At 41.4% G+C, this 16,864-nt stretch overlaps 2 protein-coding genes across 5 annotated transcripts; both read left to right on the top strand.

The window, feature by feature from the left end:
- The first annotated feature begins 734 nt into the window (after positions 1-734).
- Positions 735-8,769, top strand: slc4a1b (solute carrier family 4 member 1b (Diego blood group)). Its single transcript, XM_084341879.1, has 17 exons — positions 735-770; positions 2,849-3,029; positions 3,281-3,416; positions 4,006-4,078; positions 4,173-4,215; positions 4,334-4,518; positions 4,677-4,887; positions 4,991-5,194; positions 5,281-5,429; positions 5,526-5,720; positions 5,936-6,184; positions 6,328-6,417; positions 6,644-6,810; positions 6,908-7,149; positions 7,258-7,427; positions 7,684-7,857; positions 7,995-8,769. Exons 2-17 carry the CDS (start codon positions 2,873-2,875, stop codon positions 8,073-8,075), a joined length of 2,526 nt encoding a protein of 841 aa, XP_084198005.1. The 5' UTR covers positions 735-770; positions 2,849-2,872; the 3' UTR covers positions 8,076-8,769.
- Positions 8,770-9,352: 583 nt separating this feature from the next.
- LOC311250278 (upstream-binding factor 1-like protein 1) lies at positions 9,353-16,627 on the top strand. Of its 4 annotated transcripts, none has more exons than XM_084341882.1 (17): positions 9,353-9,449; positions 9,589-9,660; positions 9,799-10,004; positions 10,864-10,941; positions 11,343-11,498; positions 12,515-12,579; positions 12,687-12,765; positions 12,932-12,981; positions 13,846-13,987; positions 14,115-14,156; positions 14,239-14,298; positions 14,389-14,450; positions 14,945-15,134; positions 15,231-15,278; positions 15,369-15,500; positions 15,672-15,734; positions 15,817-16,627. In XM_084341882.1, exons 2-17 carry the CDS (start codon positions 9,627-9,629, stop codon positions 15,886-15,888), a joined length of 1,479 nt encoding a protein of 492 aa, XP_084198008.1. In that variant the 5' UTR covers positions 9,353-9,449; positions 9,589-9,626; the 3' UTR covers positions 15,889-16,627. The 4 variants fall into 4 exon arrangements, with proteins under 4 accessions (XP_084198008.1, XP_084198010.1, XP_084198011.1 ...); XM_084341883.1 differs by having other exon boundaries at positions 9,393-9,421; XM_084341884.1 differs by having other exon boundaries at positions 9,353-9,660; positions 12,935-12,981.
- Positions 16,628-16,864: the final 237 nt, after the last annotated feature.

The raw sequence follows: 16,864 nt of genomic DNA, 5'->3' as shown, positions 1-16,864 counted from the left end.
CTCGTAAATGTGTATTTTTCTTTTAGTGTGCACGTGTGTTTAATGCATGAAACCAATAAAGTTACAGATTTCATCTTGATGCAAATTTGAATGCTTTGCAGAAATTTTGCAGAAGAACATTTGCAGACAGATGCACCTACTCATAACATAATGTTTCTTTTTCTTAAATTATTATTAATTGTACATATAAGATTGTGCTATGTGATGATTCATATATGCACCACCCCACCCCCCATACACACACACCCACACACCCACACGCCCACACGCGCACACACAGCCACACGCACGCACAGATGGTGTACAGACGCCGTCTCGTCGGTCTAATCTGAATCTTCCACCCCTTTGCTCAGCTGTGTTTTGGAAATAAATCATCCTGTTGTTACAGACAACTTCAGTGTTCCAGTCATATATGTGACATAAAAATGGACACTCTGGAGATCAGTCTTACATAAGAGCCTCCAGTTACAGCCTGTGCAATTAATGTATTCATTATTCACTAAACTCGTTTGACTTTTGTACAAGCAGACAAACCTCTTTATTTATGTTTTTTTATTTATCTTCCCAAAGAAAATGTATACAAAAGTGAATTCAGATGAAATGGAGAACATGTTCTCAGTTGTATTGTATTGTTAATAATATGTCATTGACTGTGTTATTGGAAAAAATGTGTAAGTGTAAGTGCAGATTGGTTTTTAATTGGGTCCATTGTGTCTGTCCCAGCTGCCTGGAACATCAACAACAACGCCAACCCCAGTGCAGAGTGTCAGGTAAGGGGCACACACACACACACACACACACACACACACACACACACACACACTGTAAATCCACTCCAGGCACACGACATGTATTGACAGTCCAAACATGTCCAGGGCGACCTGTCACACACGTCCACACCGGAAACTAGCAGTGGCCCAGAGCCTGGTGCCCGCTGCTCATCGGGGCAGAACAAACGACGTGTTTACCTTACAGACACAAAGTGTCACCTGGACATCACCTTAACACCTCATCCTGATCCATATCCACACTGGCGCTGCTGAGAAGATTACATAAATGACAGCTGCAAGCTGATGCTGCAGGCTGCTGCGGTGAAAAACAATACCCAAAATATCATCATCGTGTTTTTGCCATGTAGTGAAGCATGATGATTTTATCTGATCCTGCTCTGAAGAGGGGACCATACAGCATGCAGAACGACATCTCTGTTGCGCTCTTCACCTACATGCATAGCCGTTAAAGTGTAACTCTCGCCAAAATGCAACCTATGCTTTTTTTGTGAATGTACCCGAGACAAACCTTCGTGTAAAAGCATAATTACGACAAAGAAGCCATTTTTAAGATTTACCGTAGTTTCGTTTTTGGGTCAAAATCATTTTCAATTACATGCTAGGGGCAACTGTATTTAAAACACTAAGAAGACTCGACACAACATGAAACTTTAGATACTCTTAGTATCACCAGGGTCTCTACACTTGAACGCGAGCATTGAGAACATTGTTTGTGTACTCAAAGTTTACTAAAAAGAAGGTTTTTGAACAACTCACGTTAGCAGTAGCAGCAGCTGTCGAGAAGAGTCGATCCCCGAGTGCAACGCTTTAGGAGCCTTCCAGCTTTACTCTCCTCCATGTTACAACCTCAGGAATATTCAGGGAGGTTTGTTTAAAGTCATTCTGGGGAATGTAGGAAAGGAAGGAAATATAAATAGGGTGGAGTTTCTTTTGATGAGACACAAGTACCTGAAATAAAAGATAAAGTAGTGTCATCACATACGCAGTAACAGAATACAGAGATCTCAGACAAACTGTCTTTTTAGTCACATCCTCACCTCAGCCAACTCACTTTGACCAGAAGAGCTTTTCCTGCCAATCATTTTATCGTACTGTATGTGGGCCTGATCTATATTTTTTTAATTAATACATTTTTTAAATAATCTGTTTATTTCATTTATATCTCCTGCATTTGCACCTCAATGTTTGAGCAAATTTCGTTAAAGACATATGTGATCTCAGTGGTACTAACCTGGTTAAATAAAGGCTAAATAAAATAAAAAATAAATACAAATGCTTCATCTGCATTACAAAGATTAATATGTTCAATAAACAAAACCAACATATCCATATATACGTTGAAAAAGTTAAATATAAAATAAAATTACTTCTAAAGGTCAGCTGACGCTAACATGAGGCTTCAAAAGTCTAAGTTAATCATCCACCGATTTTACAATCTTTAATTTGTCAAACTTGCTCTTAATCATACAAAAAAGACTTTAAAGCCATAATATGTAAGATTTCTGAATTAAAATGTCGACCTTTGTTAAATATTTTGTTGAGTTGTGTGCTTACATTATCCCATATGTCTCCAACAATGTTCAAACCAGAGAAGTCTACATGTTTCATTCAAGGTAACACTTCGTTTCATTTGGTCGCCTCTCGCTATAACTCCCGGGAGAGAGTCAGAGAGTGAGGAGGGAAGTTGGCAAACTTTTTTGCCCGAGTTGTGTCAGACAGATTTACTAATCAGATCAGTCATAGTGGTTGTTTAATAGTCGTTTTCACCAGTTAGCTGTTAAGCTAACTTTCCCTTTAACCTCAGGTTAGATAGACACAAAACATTCAGAGATTTGCTTCCATACTCCACTCACACTGACTCACACTGACAGGTAGGAAGTGGACAGTGAAACCACAGTTGTTCACCACATGCTTGAGCAGCGCTGGAGGGAGGTGCGAGTTTATTTCATCCACCTGCCCCGTCCAGATTGTCACTCTCTGCCTCGTAGACACAAGCATGTTTATGTCCCACTATCATGTCCACGTTCACCTGTTGTTTCCTCTCTGTGGCCTCAAAGAGCTACGTGCAGCTGAAGGAGCTGATGAAGGACCAGAAGCAGGAGAGCTACTGGCAGGAGACGGGCCGATGGGGCGGCTACGAGGAGAGCTTCGACCCTCAGTCCGGGATGTGGGCGTCCTCGCACATCTCCTACCTCACCTTCAAGAGCCTCATCCAGCTGCGGCGCACCATGAACACAGGTCAGTGAGGAATCACACCATTATTTGTCCATAAATGTGAATGTTTACTTCACTATAATCCAATAAATAATTTTATTTTTGTCATTTTTAGTGTAATATAGTTGAATACAAATGAACTTTAAAATATATTAGCATTTTGTTGTCATACAGAACTCAGTCACCTGCATTCCAACATTAGCTCTCCAGCTTTCATTTTGTCCAGACTAACACACTGTGCACTCACACTCACGTCTCTTAATGTTTTCCAACAGGTGTGACCCTTTTCGACTGTGAACAGCAGACCCTGGCCGGCATCGCCGAGAAGATGGTCAACGAGATGGTGAACAAGAAGGAGATCAGACCTGGAGACAAGGAAGGAGTCCTGAACTCTCTGCTTCAAAACCGCAGGTATCCTGCAAGACATCATCCGACGGTGACTCAAACATAACTGACCTACATTATGGCTATTAGCTGATGCTGTTGTTTAAAGCTGCAAGTGATGTTGCTCAGAGAAAGGGGAGCAGAACACGTAGCTATTGCAGAGCTCAAACCCGTAATTATGAAACCCGTTCTCTGACCACCAAAACACTCTGCCTGCCTGCTGAAGTCTTTATTAACGGTGACCTGTGTGACCTGCAGTCACTTCAGGTCACTGCAAGGGGACATATACTGCACTGTCACTGTGAATGAAAACTTCAGAAAACTAATTTAGATCAAAGACCAGGAAGCGTTTAAGTCGTCCCTTTTACTACGATGTTTGATTCCTTTCTGATTAGCTTCATATTTATCCTACAAACATAAGCTTGGCGTTGACTTCCTCATTTCAAAAATAATCCAAACGTCCCTCATCTCATCAGAAAAAAATGCACCAGTTCCTCGTCTATCATCCCGTTAACTTTTATTTCAAATGATTGCACTGAACAATTTGCATGTCTGTCCTCGCAGCCTCTTAGTCTTACAAGAACAGCCAGTGACAAATGCCGTTTTCTCCTTACAGCCAATCAGGTGACCCAGAGCGCCAAGCCCTGACTGACGGGGTGGACCTGAAGAAGTTTTCAGTCAAGGAAAGGGTAAGCTCTTACATGGATGACATCATGATTCATCTGAATGAAATCAGAAGGGTTAGGGTAGGGTTAGTTTGCTCACTGATGTTTGTTCCTTCAGGGGGATGAATCTGACCGTGTAGAGGCCTCCATGGTGTTAGTAGGTAAGCTATTGTTTGCATTGTGTTCACAGGAGTAGTGTGTGTGTTTGTATGCCCACTTTCCTGTGTGTCCATGTGTGGTTTTCTCCATAAATATAATATTTCTGTCTCTTTGAACCAGGAGCCTTGGACTTTCTGGAAAAGCCCACAGTTACCTTTGTGCGTCTGAAGGAGTCGGTGGTGCTCGACTCAGCCTTGGAGGCTCCGGTGCCTGTGCGCTTCGTCTTCGTTCTGGTGGGCCCCAGCAAGACTGACATTGACTACCACGAGACTGGCCGTGCCATGTCAGCACTAATGGCTGATAAAGTGAGTTATAGCTGAAGCTTTCTGTAGACCTAAAATCTGTGAGCAGTGACACATTAAAGGATAGATAGTTCAGATGTTGCTCTGGCCTTGCTTCCTGACCCCGCAGTCTGCACTTTTAACATCCCCTCCATCATCTTATCTATCTATCTTCATCCCAGGTCTTCAATCAGGCAGCTTTTCAGGCAAAGAGCGCCCGTGAGCTGACGGACGCCGTGGCTGACTTCATGGACTGCAGCATCGTCATCCCACCAACCGAGATCCAGAACGAAGCGGTGCTCACCTCACTCATAAGCTTTCAGAAGAAACTGCTGCAGGACCGAGTCCAGTCCTCTGTTCCCACGCCCTGCCTGGACTCCAAGCCTCGCAGGGGTGAGTGCTACCTAAACGCATCCAAAACCGCAGAATCACAGAACTTTGATGCAACAGAAGCATAATTATCAGTTCTCTATTATCAATTCTTGTTTTCTTCCAGTCTCCACTTCTTCGGGGACTCCAACTGAAGACCCTCTGTCCCGTACTGGCCGTCCGTTCGGCGGGATGCTTCGAGACATAAAGAGGCGCTACCAATACTACAAGAGTGACATCACAGACGCTCTAAACTCCCAGGTTCTCGCTGCCGTCATCTTCATCTACTTTGCCGCCCTGTCCCCTGCCATCACCTTCGGAGGGCTGCTGGGTAACGTGTGCATGTTTGTTTGAGTCTTGCTATTGCTGTTGTATGCGATAGATACGATAATAACGCCATCATCTTTGCTGCTACAGCTGATAAGGTGGAAAACATGATGGGCGTCCCAGAGCTCCTCATCTCAACCAGCATTCAGGGGATCATCTTCTGCTTCGTAGCCGCTCAGCCCGTCCTGGTGATTGGTTTCTCTGGTCCTCTGCTGGTGTTTGAGGAGGCTTTCTTCGCTGTAAGTTATAACGGCGAATCCCATTCGTATCATTTTTTATAGTCTCTTCAGGTCTATATGAAACCACTGAACTCATCCCATCTTTCCTTCATCCAGTTCTGCAAGTCTCAGGACATTGAGTACATTGTGGGGAGAGTGTGGGTTGGAGTGTGGCTGGTCATCATTGTGGTGGTCATCGTGGCCTTTGAGGGCAGCTTCCTGGTGCGTTACATGTCCCGCTTCACCCAGGAAATCTTCTCCATCCTCATCTCCCTCATCTTCATCTATGAAACCTTTGCCAAGCTAGGGAGGGTAAATCCATCTCCGTCCATTTCACACATTTCATCTGTCATTTAAAGGTCCCGCATTGTGCTCTTTTTCAGGTTCATACTTTTATTTTGGATGCCTACTAGAACATGCTTTGACAAACACATTAAAAATCGCACTTTCGACTATATGGCACCTTTAATATGTGTTTCTCATGGCCAGATTATGATCTTTCTTTATCTCTCCTGATTCCTCTTTAGACATTTAAGTCCCACCCGCTGATCCTGAACTACAACCATCTCAATTCAAGTACAGAAAATCCCTGGCACCCAATAGTGGAAGAGACGGTCTTGTATGACAATGCTACCGGCAACACGACTGTTATCATCAACACAATTAAGCCACCGTACCCCAACACTGCCCTGCTCTCCATGTGCCTCATGTTAGGCTGCTTCTTCATCGCTTACTTCCTGCGGCAGTTCAAGAACGGCACTTTTCTTCCCGGGAAGGTGAGTCGGTGGAGATTGTAGAGTCCATTTGCAGATTGTTTCAGTCAAGACCTCTTGCCTTGTGAAGAATGCACACATTATTTAAACTTTTTAAAACTGTTTACTTTTATTTTAACTCAGTTTGTTTTGTCTCTGCTTTCCAGGTCAGACGTTTGATGGGGGACTTTGGCGTGCCTATTTCCATTTTCCTCATGATCATTGTGGACTACAACATCGAGGATACCTACACTCAGGTTGGTTCATGAGTCTCAGCCTCCAAGTCCAATTTTTCTGTGCTGAGTCCATGCACATTTCAGCGGAAATTCAAAAGGATGTGTTTTATTATGTAGAAATTCATGTTTTGTGCAATTAGCTGCCCCCAAAACCTGTTTCAATGTACATACGGGCACTTGATTATTGTTTAGGACAGTTCTGAAAAATTGTGAACCTATCCATTAACTGGTGCCTTTCCCTTTACAGAAACTAATTGTTCCCAAAGGTCTGATGGTGTCCAACCCGGCCAAAAGAGGCTGGCTTATCAACCCCTTCGGAGAACACCAGGCTTTCCCTGTGTGGCTGATGTTTGCATGCTGTGTCCCGGCCCTGCTCGTCTTCATTCTGATCTTTCTGGAGTCTCAGATCACAACGTGAGTCAACATCACTCACTTAAGTATCAGAAGCCTCAGAAACATTACACTTCCTGGCTTTAACCAAACTTGATTCACATGTTGCATCTGTTAACAGTCTGATTGTGAGTAAACCCGAGAGGAAGATGGTCAAAGGCTCTGGGTTCCACTTTGACTTGCTGGTTTTAGTCGGCATGGGAGGGCTCAGCGCAATATTCGGCGTGCCGTGGCTGAGTGCCGCCACGGTGCGATCTGTCACTCATGCCAACGCCCTCACCGTCATGAGCAAAGGACCAAAACCTGTGATTGAGAAGGTGTTGGAACAGAGGGTCAGTGGCATCCTGGTGGCGCTGCTGGTTGGTAAGTGCTCTGATTCTAATTTATCTTTTCTACGACTGCATGATGAGAAATCTGCAGGTCTGACATTAAAGTGCACCTTCCTTTATCTGAATGTCTGCTTCTGTTTAGGTCTGTCAATCCTGATGGAGCCGATCCTGAAGATGATTCCCATGTCGGCCTTGTTTGGGATCTTTCTCTACATGGGAGTTACATCACTCAGTGGTATCCAGCTGTGGGATCGTATTCTGCTTCTGCTCATCCCTAAGAAATACCATCCTGATGAACCCTACGCCACCAGAGTAAGAGTCCTAAGATAGAACCAAAGGGTTTTATATTAGAAACAGAATGCAAATTATTTTGATCATTTCATAGTGCGGTATTACTTTTACTCAAGATAAGTACCTGAATACTTTCTCTACCACTGTTAAGAAGGACCATTAACTCACATACTGTATGTTGGCCACTATCAGAGCCTCTAAATCTCATCAGAAACCCAAAAGTATCCTCGTGTCCAGTCATGTCTATGTGACTAATATTTCTACATGTTGGTTACAGGTGAAAACAGGACGAATGCACTTGTTCACAGCCATCCAGATAGCGTGCCTCGCACTTTTGTGGATTGTTAAGTCCAGTCCAGTATCCCTCGCACTTCCCTTCATACTCATCCTCACCATCCCTCTACGCATGTTAATGACCGGGCGTCTCTTCACTGAACTGGAAATGAAATGTGTAAGTATTCACCTCATATCATTTTGATTAAGTAATCCAGATGTACACATGTCTTTAAGTTTATGGATATCAGAGCCTGAAGGGGTATGTGGGATGTATGTGTGAGTTAAACACTCTTTTTTCTGTGTGTGTTTTAGTTGGATGCCGACGACGCCAAGGTGACATTTGAGGAGGAACCGGGGCAGGATGTATACTTTGAATCTCAGATGCCGTTGTAAATGTCATCTGTGACAGCTGCCAGCAACATTATATTTTAACATGAATCTATTTATTTTATATGTGGCTCAAATGAATGTTTCATCTACCTATGAGCACAAACATGTTTTGAGTATTTTTAATGAAATGCAGATATAAATTTTATCTTTATAGTAAAAAACTATCTTGGTCAAACTCCTGAAGAGTTTTAACAATCACTCAGGTAAACTCTTTGCCTCATGTTGTTTTGTCTCTTGTGCTTCGAATGCCACTAAAACTGGAAATGTTGACAAAAACATTAACATTTTTTTACAGAACAGAAAGAAATAAAAGACAGACTCTTTAAACATGCCAGCACTTCGAAATGAATAGATTGAACGCTGAGAGGAAAATGTTGTAGCACTAAAAAGCCAAAAATTGTATGTTTGTCCACGCAACCGCACGTTGAATGTAATGCTGTAACATGTGCCACTTAAGTTATTGTTGTATTCTCTTGTTTGATGCAAGTTAAACCCAAACTCTCAACTTAAATCATATATAATTTTTAAGGCAATGATGCAAGAAAAGTGCAGATATATTTAGCAAGAATGATCAACCTGGTAACACTGCAGAAGAAAAGGAAGATACCACAATGCAGGGGGAGGGAAAGCGTTGACATTTTTACTGTGTGTTACGTTGCTGTCTTTTGGTCATCTCTCTATAAATAATAAAAACTACCTCCCAAAAGATCCAACAACTTAGTTTTATTGAGTGTTGAGAAAAGCAGATCCTATTACTTATTTATTTTGTCTATTACTGATTGATTGATTGATTGATTGATTGATTGATTGACTCCTCACTTTACTGCTGGTACATTCATGAATAACATGCTTGGGACACCCCCAAAAAACACTGAGTCACTACTTTGGCCCCTAAATCAAATTAATCTTTACAAAGCATATTTATTTCATGTAAAATTGGAGTACAATAATGTCCAGACAATGAATGAATAAGAAAAAGAAGAAAATAGGGTATTGCGTATTTTTAAACATATAAATAAACATGTATTTTTTTAAATATAAGATATATTTTCTATAATTTATCAGTATAAAGAAGATTTAATACCATCATTCATCACCCTCCGGTCCACAAGATGGCGCCGTTAAACCTCAACGCTGCTCTGTGAAGAAGAAGAAGAAGAAGAAGAAGAAGAAGAAGAAGAAGCGTAACCTCATTGGCTGTTTTTGTCTGTTTTGGATGACGTTGGTATTTTCTCGTTCATGATTGGTTGCTCTCTCAGCAATCATCCGCCCACCACACATGGCGCACTGGAGGGAGCCGGTTTGCATGTTGTCAGCTAAAAACTCAGCGTGTTTTCTGGCTTTTTATGGTAAATACGGGAGTTGATAAATAAAGCGGTAGGTTAAATATCGCTAGGTCTTTGTTTATGTGTTGGCAAATACACTATAAACAAGCTAAACAAGCTAGCTAACTAGCTAATGTTGAGTTTCCGAAAGTCTGTCGTGAGTCCTGAAGTTGTGCCAGTTTTGCTTCCAGCATAGTTCTCACAAGAGGAGACACGTTTTATCTGAACAATGAGTGGAAGTAGTTCAGAGCCGGAAGAATCTGGTGGGTACAATTCAATCAACACTACAACACGTTATTTGTTTTTGTTTTAAATTAACCTCTCACGTCTTAAATCACACGAATTACTGAAAAGGTAACTGGGATGTCTTTCCCGTCCTTGCACCCAATCTGTAAACCCAGATGAGTCCACAGACCTAGATGAGTCTACAGACTGGACCAAGGTAAACCTCCAGAAGCTTCTCACTGCAATGAAAACAAGCTACCCAGATGAATACAGAAGTAACGCCTACACCACAGGACTGAAAGCTATGGACTGGGAAAAGGTGGCTTTCCAACCTTTTTCTCCTGAAGCATGCCAAGAAAAGTGGGGAGATATTTTGCAGAAGGTGATTAACAACTTTAACTCTTCAAAACAGTTTCACCTTTTTAATCATATGGCATGATATACTTTAGCAGATGGAGTTGCCCGGTTATCATAGAAAATTTTAAAGTCAGCTGCTGTTTTCCATACATTTGTTTTTAAAACTGTTAACTGCAACATTGTGCATCACTTTTCATTTGGTACCAGTACGCTGTTTATTACCATTCTGGTGCCTGAATTCAGATTTGACGGTCTGAGCTGAAGTGAATTTTGACATAGTGAAGTATTTTCTTGTCACAAAGCAAACTTAAATCAAGAATCCTCAAATAAAAGCATTATTTGCATGTTGGTATTAGTTAGAGATCAACTGATATGTTTTTTTACAGGGCTGATAGTAATTATGTGTAATCAAGGACTAACCAATCAGATAGTGTTATGGGTGGGACATTGAGTGAGACCACAAAATGGTGACTACAGAAAGAGAAGTGATGCTGCATCAGAACCAAAGCAGCACTTTTCAAAATAATTTGTTAATAATATAACCAGACACAAAACAGACAGATACCAATAATTGGTAAAATGCTGAATGTCGGCCCTGATTAACGGTCAGACCAATAATTGTTCTTGCGATAGTATTAGTGGCTGTTAGTGTTACCAGGATGTTACTTCTACGATTGCAGAAACAGCTGAAGGGGATTCAAATATTTTGATATAATGTATTTTATTGATCGCTGAAAGTTTTTTTTGCAATGGGAAAGATTGGCAGATTTTTCAAATTGAAAGATTTTCTTCCATGAAGAAGAAACACAAGAAACTACAACTTTACCATTTCAAAATATTTCTTATTCCTAGTTTAGTGAAATCTCCTTGTTGTTCTGGCTCAGATGCGCAGGATGCGGACCCTCGACGAGCTCATCGATGAAGCTGAAGAAGCCATTGCTAATCCTGTCCTGAACAAGAAGGTAAGCACAGCACAAAGGAGCTTTAGACATGCTGTTGGTGCGAAATTGCTGTCTGCAAGGGATGAATAATTACTTGAAATAATGGCGAAATTACTCTTTTTTTTTCCAGATGTAAGAAAACATGATTTTAATAGGTTTTTCAGTGAAAATGAATGATGCAGTTTAATAAATAAATCACATTTTAAATATCATGTGGTTCACTGTGTCTACCACTACAAATCTCCAGCAAAACAACAACTAATCAGACCTGAAACAGTCCACAGCTACTCGTGTTGCTGGTCAGTCGCAGAGCATTATGAAGAGTATTGCTTTGTTGGTCATTCATGCACTCTTCGGGGCTATCACCTGCACCACAAAGATGGCGATCTAGGTAAATTGCTGACTGAAAGGTTTTTCTGCAGAGCCACCCAGAGTTCCCAAAGAAACCTCGACCTCCAACTGCCATCTTTTATGAGGAGAACCGGGCCAAGTTTAAAGAGCAGCACCCGAAGATGACAAGCCGAGAGCTTTTCAAGTTAATGACCGAGGCGTACCGGTTGCTCCCAGAAGAGGGGAAGGTACAGTCAGTAGCCCTTTTCACACAGGGACTCTACATTATCTCTGCAGCGGAGGTTCGCCAATTCTCCGCCTTTGTTGGTTCACACAGAACCAAGCATCTCCGGCGTAAAGCCGCACCAGTGTGTCAGTTCATACAGCGCTATGGATCCAAAAGAGACGTGACTGTACACGTCATGATGTTGATGTCTGTGTGTTTTTTTCCCCCAACGTGTTTCCCTTGGTGTCCAGCTGTTAAAGGATAAGTACCGTTTTTTACAACCTGGACCTTATTTCTGGCAAAACATATGGTCATTTACTCACCCAGATAACTTTGGTGTCATTCGGCGTCGTTCGGACGAAATTAGATCCAGTGTAGCGGCGATATATCCATATAATGGGAGAGACGGGGCAGCGACACACAGCCTCTATATAACGCATTATCTGCCACGAAACTAGTTAATTTCATCAATATTTTGTTATGAAATGCTAGCGCTATTCCCCTCTGAGTCCGGGCTCGTCCGTTATCAACATCCGGGGTCAAACTAGCAGTAGCAGCTACAGGTAAACAAGCCGCGCTGTCGCGGGTGCGCGCGCAGCTCAGAGACGACATCTTCCAGGTCAGAGGTAGCAGATCAGCCTACAGACCCCGGATGTTGACAATAGACGAGCCCGGACTCAGAGGCTAATAGCGCTAGCATTTCATAACAAAATATTGATGAAATGAACTAGTTTCGTGGCAGATAATGCGTTATATAGAGGCTGTGTGTCGCTGCCCCGTCTCTCCCATTATATGGATATATCGCCGCTACACTGGATCTAATTTCGTCCGAACGACGCCGAATGACACCAAAGTTATCTGGGTGAGTAAATGACCATATGTTTTGCCAGAAATAAGGTCCAGGTTGTAAAAAACGGTACTTATCCTTTAATCTAAACATGTACCCGCTCCGCAACGCCGGCTTATCCATTCACATCCATTAATTTTATTGTGCCCAAGGCGTCAAATTTTTAATGATTAATTACTGGCTTTTTCCAGGCTCAATATGTGGAGAAATACCATCTTGCAAGTGGAGAACACAAAAGAAAGACCAAGGCGTTCAGGTAGTAAATTCATAAATGGGTCATTCCGTACCAATTCACCCAGTGTCTCCCAGTTCATGTGGTGGATTTTTTTGAAAAAATTCAAGCTAAATTTTTTTCTCTTTCAGAAAACGACATCCTGTACTAGTCAAACAAGAGAAGAGCACCCCCCAGAAGAGGAGGAGAGTCTCTGCAGTCACCCCACATGTAAGTCACATCAGCCAGTCCTGATCATGAACTGTTTCTTCTTTTTTAGCTAAACACCAATTAATATAATAATAATGTGAGTTAATGTAGTTAGAGGAGATCTTTAAAGGGCACATTTAACTGCGAATCTTGATTATTTTTAAATTGATGTTTGACTTCTGTAAAGCAGGGTGAACAGCCTCAAGCTGCAGAAGGCCTGCCTCCCAAGCCTCCTAGGTAAGACACACACACACACACACACACACACACACACACACACACACACACACACACTACATTTGTTTCATGTTTGATTGTTTCAGCTGCTTGTATCTGTTTGACTGCTTTTATCATATTTACTCACTGTAGAATCATGTCATGAGGTGCCAATTCTTTTTTTTTTTTTTTTTGATTAAGCTTTTATTGTGAAAGTTCATCCTAGATGATGAAGAATACTGTAACTTTTCTTTAGTTTCTGCCATGACGAGCGATATAAAAGCCGCAGGAAGCCTTACTATGGACTTAAATAGTCTATCTGCACTTTTTATGATTTGGCTTCAGATACATGAACTAGGGCTGACTCGCATGCTCCGAAGCTTTGACCACTAGGGTTGCTCAGATACTATCAAAAATGCTGGATTGGGTCTCTCCAAGACCATGCAATTTATTAGCTCCAAAAACGGTACCCTGCTACTTCCCAGCAGCACGGGAGCATTTCTGCTCCTCGTATACAAATGCGGTCCTGTGAGCATGAGATGTGATGAGCACAAGCTCGAACCTCCACGCTCCCAACTGCTCAACACTTGGTCATTTGCCACCTTGACCTTTCAGACTTTGGAGGCGGGGACAGTAGCTGATGTCACCTTTTTGTTCACATCTCTCATTAGACTCATAATTACATTAATAGGAAAGTATATGCTGCAGGTAAATAATGACTGCAAGTTTGACAGGTTGTGTTAAGCCCCCATCCCCAATGTTCAAGCTTGGATATTTTGTGGAAATTCCTCCAAAAATGGTACTCCGGGACAACCTTACAATGAACTAAACCAAGCAAGCAGTTAATTCGCTGGCAGCTGAGTGTGTGTCTATGTCTTTCTTTAGCAACGGCTATAGCCTATTTTGCCGAGAGCAATTGCCGTCGATGGCGGGCCTCTCAAATCGTACTTACATGAGCGTGTGGGCTCAACGGTGGAAAGGTTTGACTAAGAGCGAAAAGGACGAGTACAGCATACGGCACGCTGAGGTAATGGCACACACACAGACTGTTTTATAAAGACAACCCTACAAATTAACATCTGAAATCAAGATCATCATGTGGGGTTACAGTAAAACTCAGTTGAATCCAAATTAACACTGATTATTTCTTTCAGTTGCAGAGGCAGTACATGACAGAGCTGAATGAATATCTAGTGGTGAGTACGTAACAAGACTGTAGGCGCAGCATTGAGCTGATGCTGACAGACTTTGTATGACGAAGGTGTTTATGTTCCTCAGACTTTCAATGAGGAGGAGCAGAAGAAAATTCTAAACGAACATGGCATCAAAGTCCCTAAGGTGAGAAAGTAACTCATTTGGGGAACTATTTGCTCACATTTCCAGCTCTCACTTCTTTATTTTCTCTGTCTCTTTGTCATCAATATGCAGGTCATTAAAAGAGAGAGGCAGGTTCTAAAGAGACTTCCAGGAGAGCCCAAGATGCCATCTCGGTGAGCAAGACATCGCACAACATTTGTGCCTTCACTAGACCCAGGATTGAAGGGTAACTCCACCAATTTTACATATTGAAGTTTGTTTACAGGTCTTGGAAAGAAGTACTGCATACTCCTCGAGACCTGTAAACACACTTTAATGTGTGAAATTGACAGAGTTGTTCTTTGATTAAAAACTTTAGAGTCCAATAATCAATAAGTTGATTGAAAGAACAATAACTGCCAACTATTTTGATAAATTTCAGTCATTTTTCAAGTGAAAATGTCAAACAGTCTTTGGGTTTTGAACTGTTGGTTTGAAAAAGAGAAGCACTTCGAAGACATCACTTTAGGCTCTGGGAAATTGTGATGAGCATATTTCACTTTTGGTTTTTTTCGACTTAAAAATGAACTGGTAATGATAGTCATTGTTTGGGGAACTTGCACCACATCAAATCCTCAGTTGTCTATCTGAAGACAAACTGCTGACTGAACTTTTTCTTTACTCACAGATCTGGTAATGTAATTTTCTGTCAAGATCAGATGCAACTTATGAGGGAGAAATTCCCAAACGCAAGGGAGCGCTTCAGAAAGGTCAACCAAATGTGGAAGGAGCTCTCCAACCAGGAGAAGTTACGCTACAAAGACAAAGTAAATGAAAAACTAATAAAATACACAAAGAAGCTGCAAAAGTGGCTGAAGGTATAAGAATCCTCTTCTACCCATGTTTTTTTTTACTCTACGCCATTTTAACCTGAAACTGGAAGGTCTTTAAAATCAATCATATACATTCTTCAGACATTGACGCCAGAGGAGCAGCACGACTACTGGTGCAGTAACCCCAGTGTAAGCATTTGCAAAACATTCAAGTTCGCCTTTGTTTCTTCCTTTAACCTTTTTTTCATTCTCAAATTCATAATATACTTATGTTTGCAGAAACGTCAATATCTGAATCCCGAACAACTGAGAAGGAGAACTTCAGAAAGAAAAGAAACTGTGCAAAAAGAAAAAAAAGAAACCGTGCAAAAAGAAAAAAAAGAAACCGTGCAAATTGTGCACAGACCCTCAGTAAGTTGAAGTGTTCATACAGTGTTCATGCAGTCTTCTTACACATTCATTTCTGATGTGATGAGTACTACTATTCATGATGCATTGAATGAAAAAAAGAAAATACTGTACATGCTGCACGAGGGGTTAAAAAGCTATATTTCAGCCAACATGTAATGTTATGGCACACAGGATTCAGAAGATGAAGAAATGGAGGACAGCGACTGTGATGAACCAGAGAACAACTGGAAAGAGGTTTGAATACTAAAACATATTTTTCTTTGTACTTCTGCAACTACGCACCGAGCAGTTTTAAATGTCAACTGTTGGTCCACAGGAGAAGGAGGCGGAGGAGGAGGAGGAGGAAGAAGACGACGAAGAGGATGTCACCATGTTTGATGTCTATTAGATGGTGATGAGACGGACAGCAGTAGCGACACACATCAAGTTCAGAGCTGGATTCTGGATTTGAGACGATGGACAATCATTCCGATGGCACCAAAGCCCCATGTTACCTGCTGTGTGGAAATAAGTTAGGGAAGAGTTTAAAAACTGTTGTAACTTTGACTGAGAATTATGTGTCCATGACTTATAATAAGAGGCTAATTGAGGAATAGATTTTCAGGGAACTTTAATTGTAAAAATCAAAATTTTTAAAATCCTGTGACAACACCTTCATTATGTTTAAATGCTGCGTTATCATTCAAATGATGACACAGCAAAACTGGGTCTATTTTATTTTGTGCCACTGGAATAATGTTAGTAATGCACATATAAGTGTGGTGTTAATAGGGGCCCCCCAAACAGAGTAATATGGCTTTAACACAACATAAAGCATCTGAGGACATCTATAAGTCATCCTTGTGAATAGAGACTGCAAAAATACTGTATTACCCATCTTTTTCCTTTTAATTGTGACAATGTTTACTTGCCAAGTTACAGAAAGCAGCACGACCAGTTCACTGATTTAATGAATGTCGAGTCATAAAATCATGTGTTTTACCAACTGCCTTTTTGTTTTTATTGTTTTAATTTAGAAGAAAAACTACAGAATTTATCTATTTTTTATTGTCTCCAACCATTGTACATTTTATTGGTAAATCCCAGAAAAAAAGAGACCTTTCTAATAAAGCTGTTATTGAAAGATGCGATTTTGTGTTGTCTGGTGCACAAGGAACAAAGGTATGGAAGACCGTAACTGGACTTGTTTCAGTTTCTTGAAGACGTTTCACCTCTCATCCAAGAGGCTTCTTCAGTTCAGGCTACCTGGGGGGAGTTGCAGACTTTAAACCCTGTGTGGGAGTGTCCCTACAGAGTCCAGCTGCCTACGATATAACACTTACAATTGCAAAAATGGTAATTATGATATGAAAAAAACAAAATTA

The sequence above is a fragment of the Pagrus pagrus genome (genome assembly GCF_965226575.1).
Source record: "Pagrus pagrus genome assembly, chromosome: 21".
Lineage (NCBI taxonomy): Eukaryota > Metazoa > Chordata > Actinopteri > Spariformes > Sparidae > Pagrus > Pagrus pagrus.
This window is presented reverse-complemented; position numbering and strand designations above follow the sequence as displayed.

Excerpts from the sequence above, each read along its gene's own strand:
- slc4a1b (XM_084341879.1), top strand. The coding sequence starts at position 2,873 with ATGAAGGACCAGAAGCAGGAGAGCTACTGGCAGGAGACGGGCCGATGG. Across the intron at positions 3,417-4,005 it reads TCTCTGCTTCAAAACCGCAG|CCAATCAGGTGACCCAGAGC; the intron begins GTATCCTGCAAG and ends TTCTCCTTACAG. Across the intron at positions 7,428-7,683 it reads ATGAACCCTACGCCACCAGA|GTGAAAACAGGACGAATGCA; the intron begins GTAAGAGTCCTA and ends TGTTGGTTACAG.
- LOC311250278 (XM_084341882.1), top strand. The coding sequence starts at position 9,627 with ATGAGTGGAAGTAGTTCAGAGCCGGAAGAATCTG. Across the intron at positions 9,661-9,798 it reads TTCAGAGCCGGAAGAATCTG|ATGAGTCCACAGACCTAGAT; the intron begins GTGGGTACAATT and ends CTGTAAACCCAG. Across the intron at positions 15,279-15,368 it reads ACTGGTGCAGTAACCCCAGT|AAACGTCAATATCTGAATCC; the intron begins GTAAGCATTTGC and ends TTATGTTTGCAG.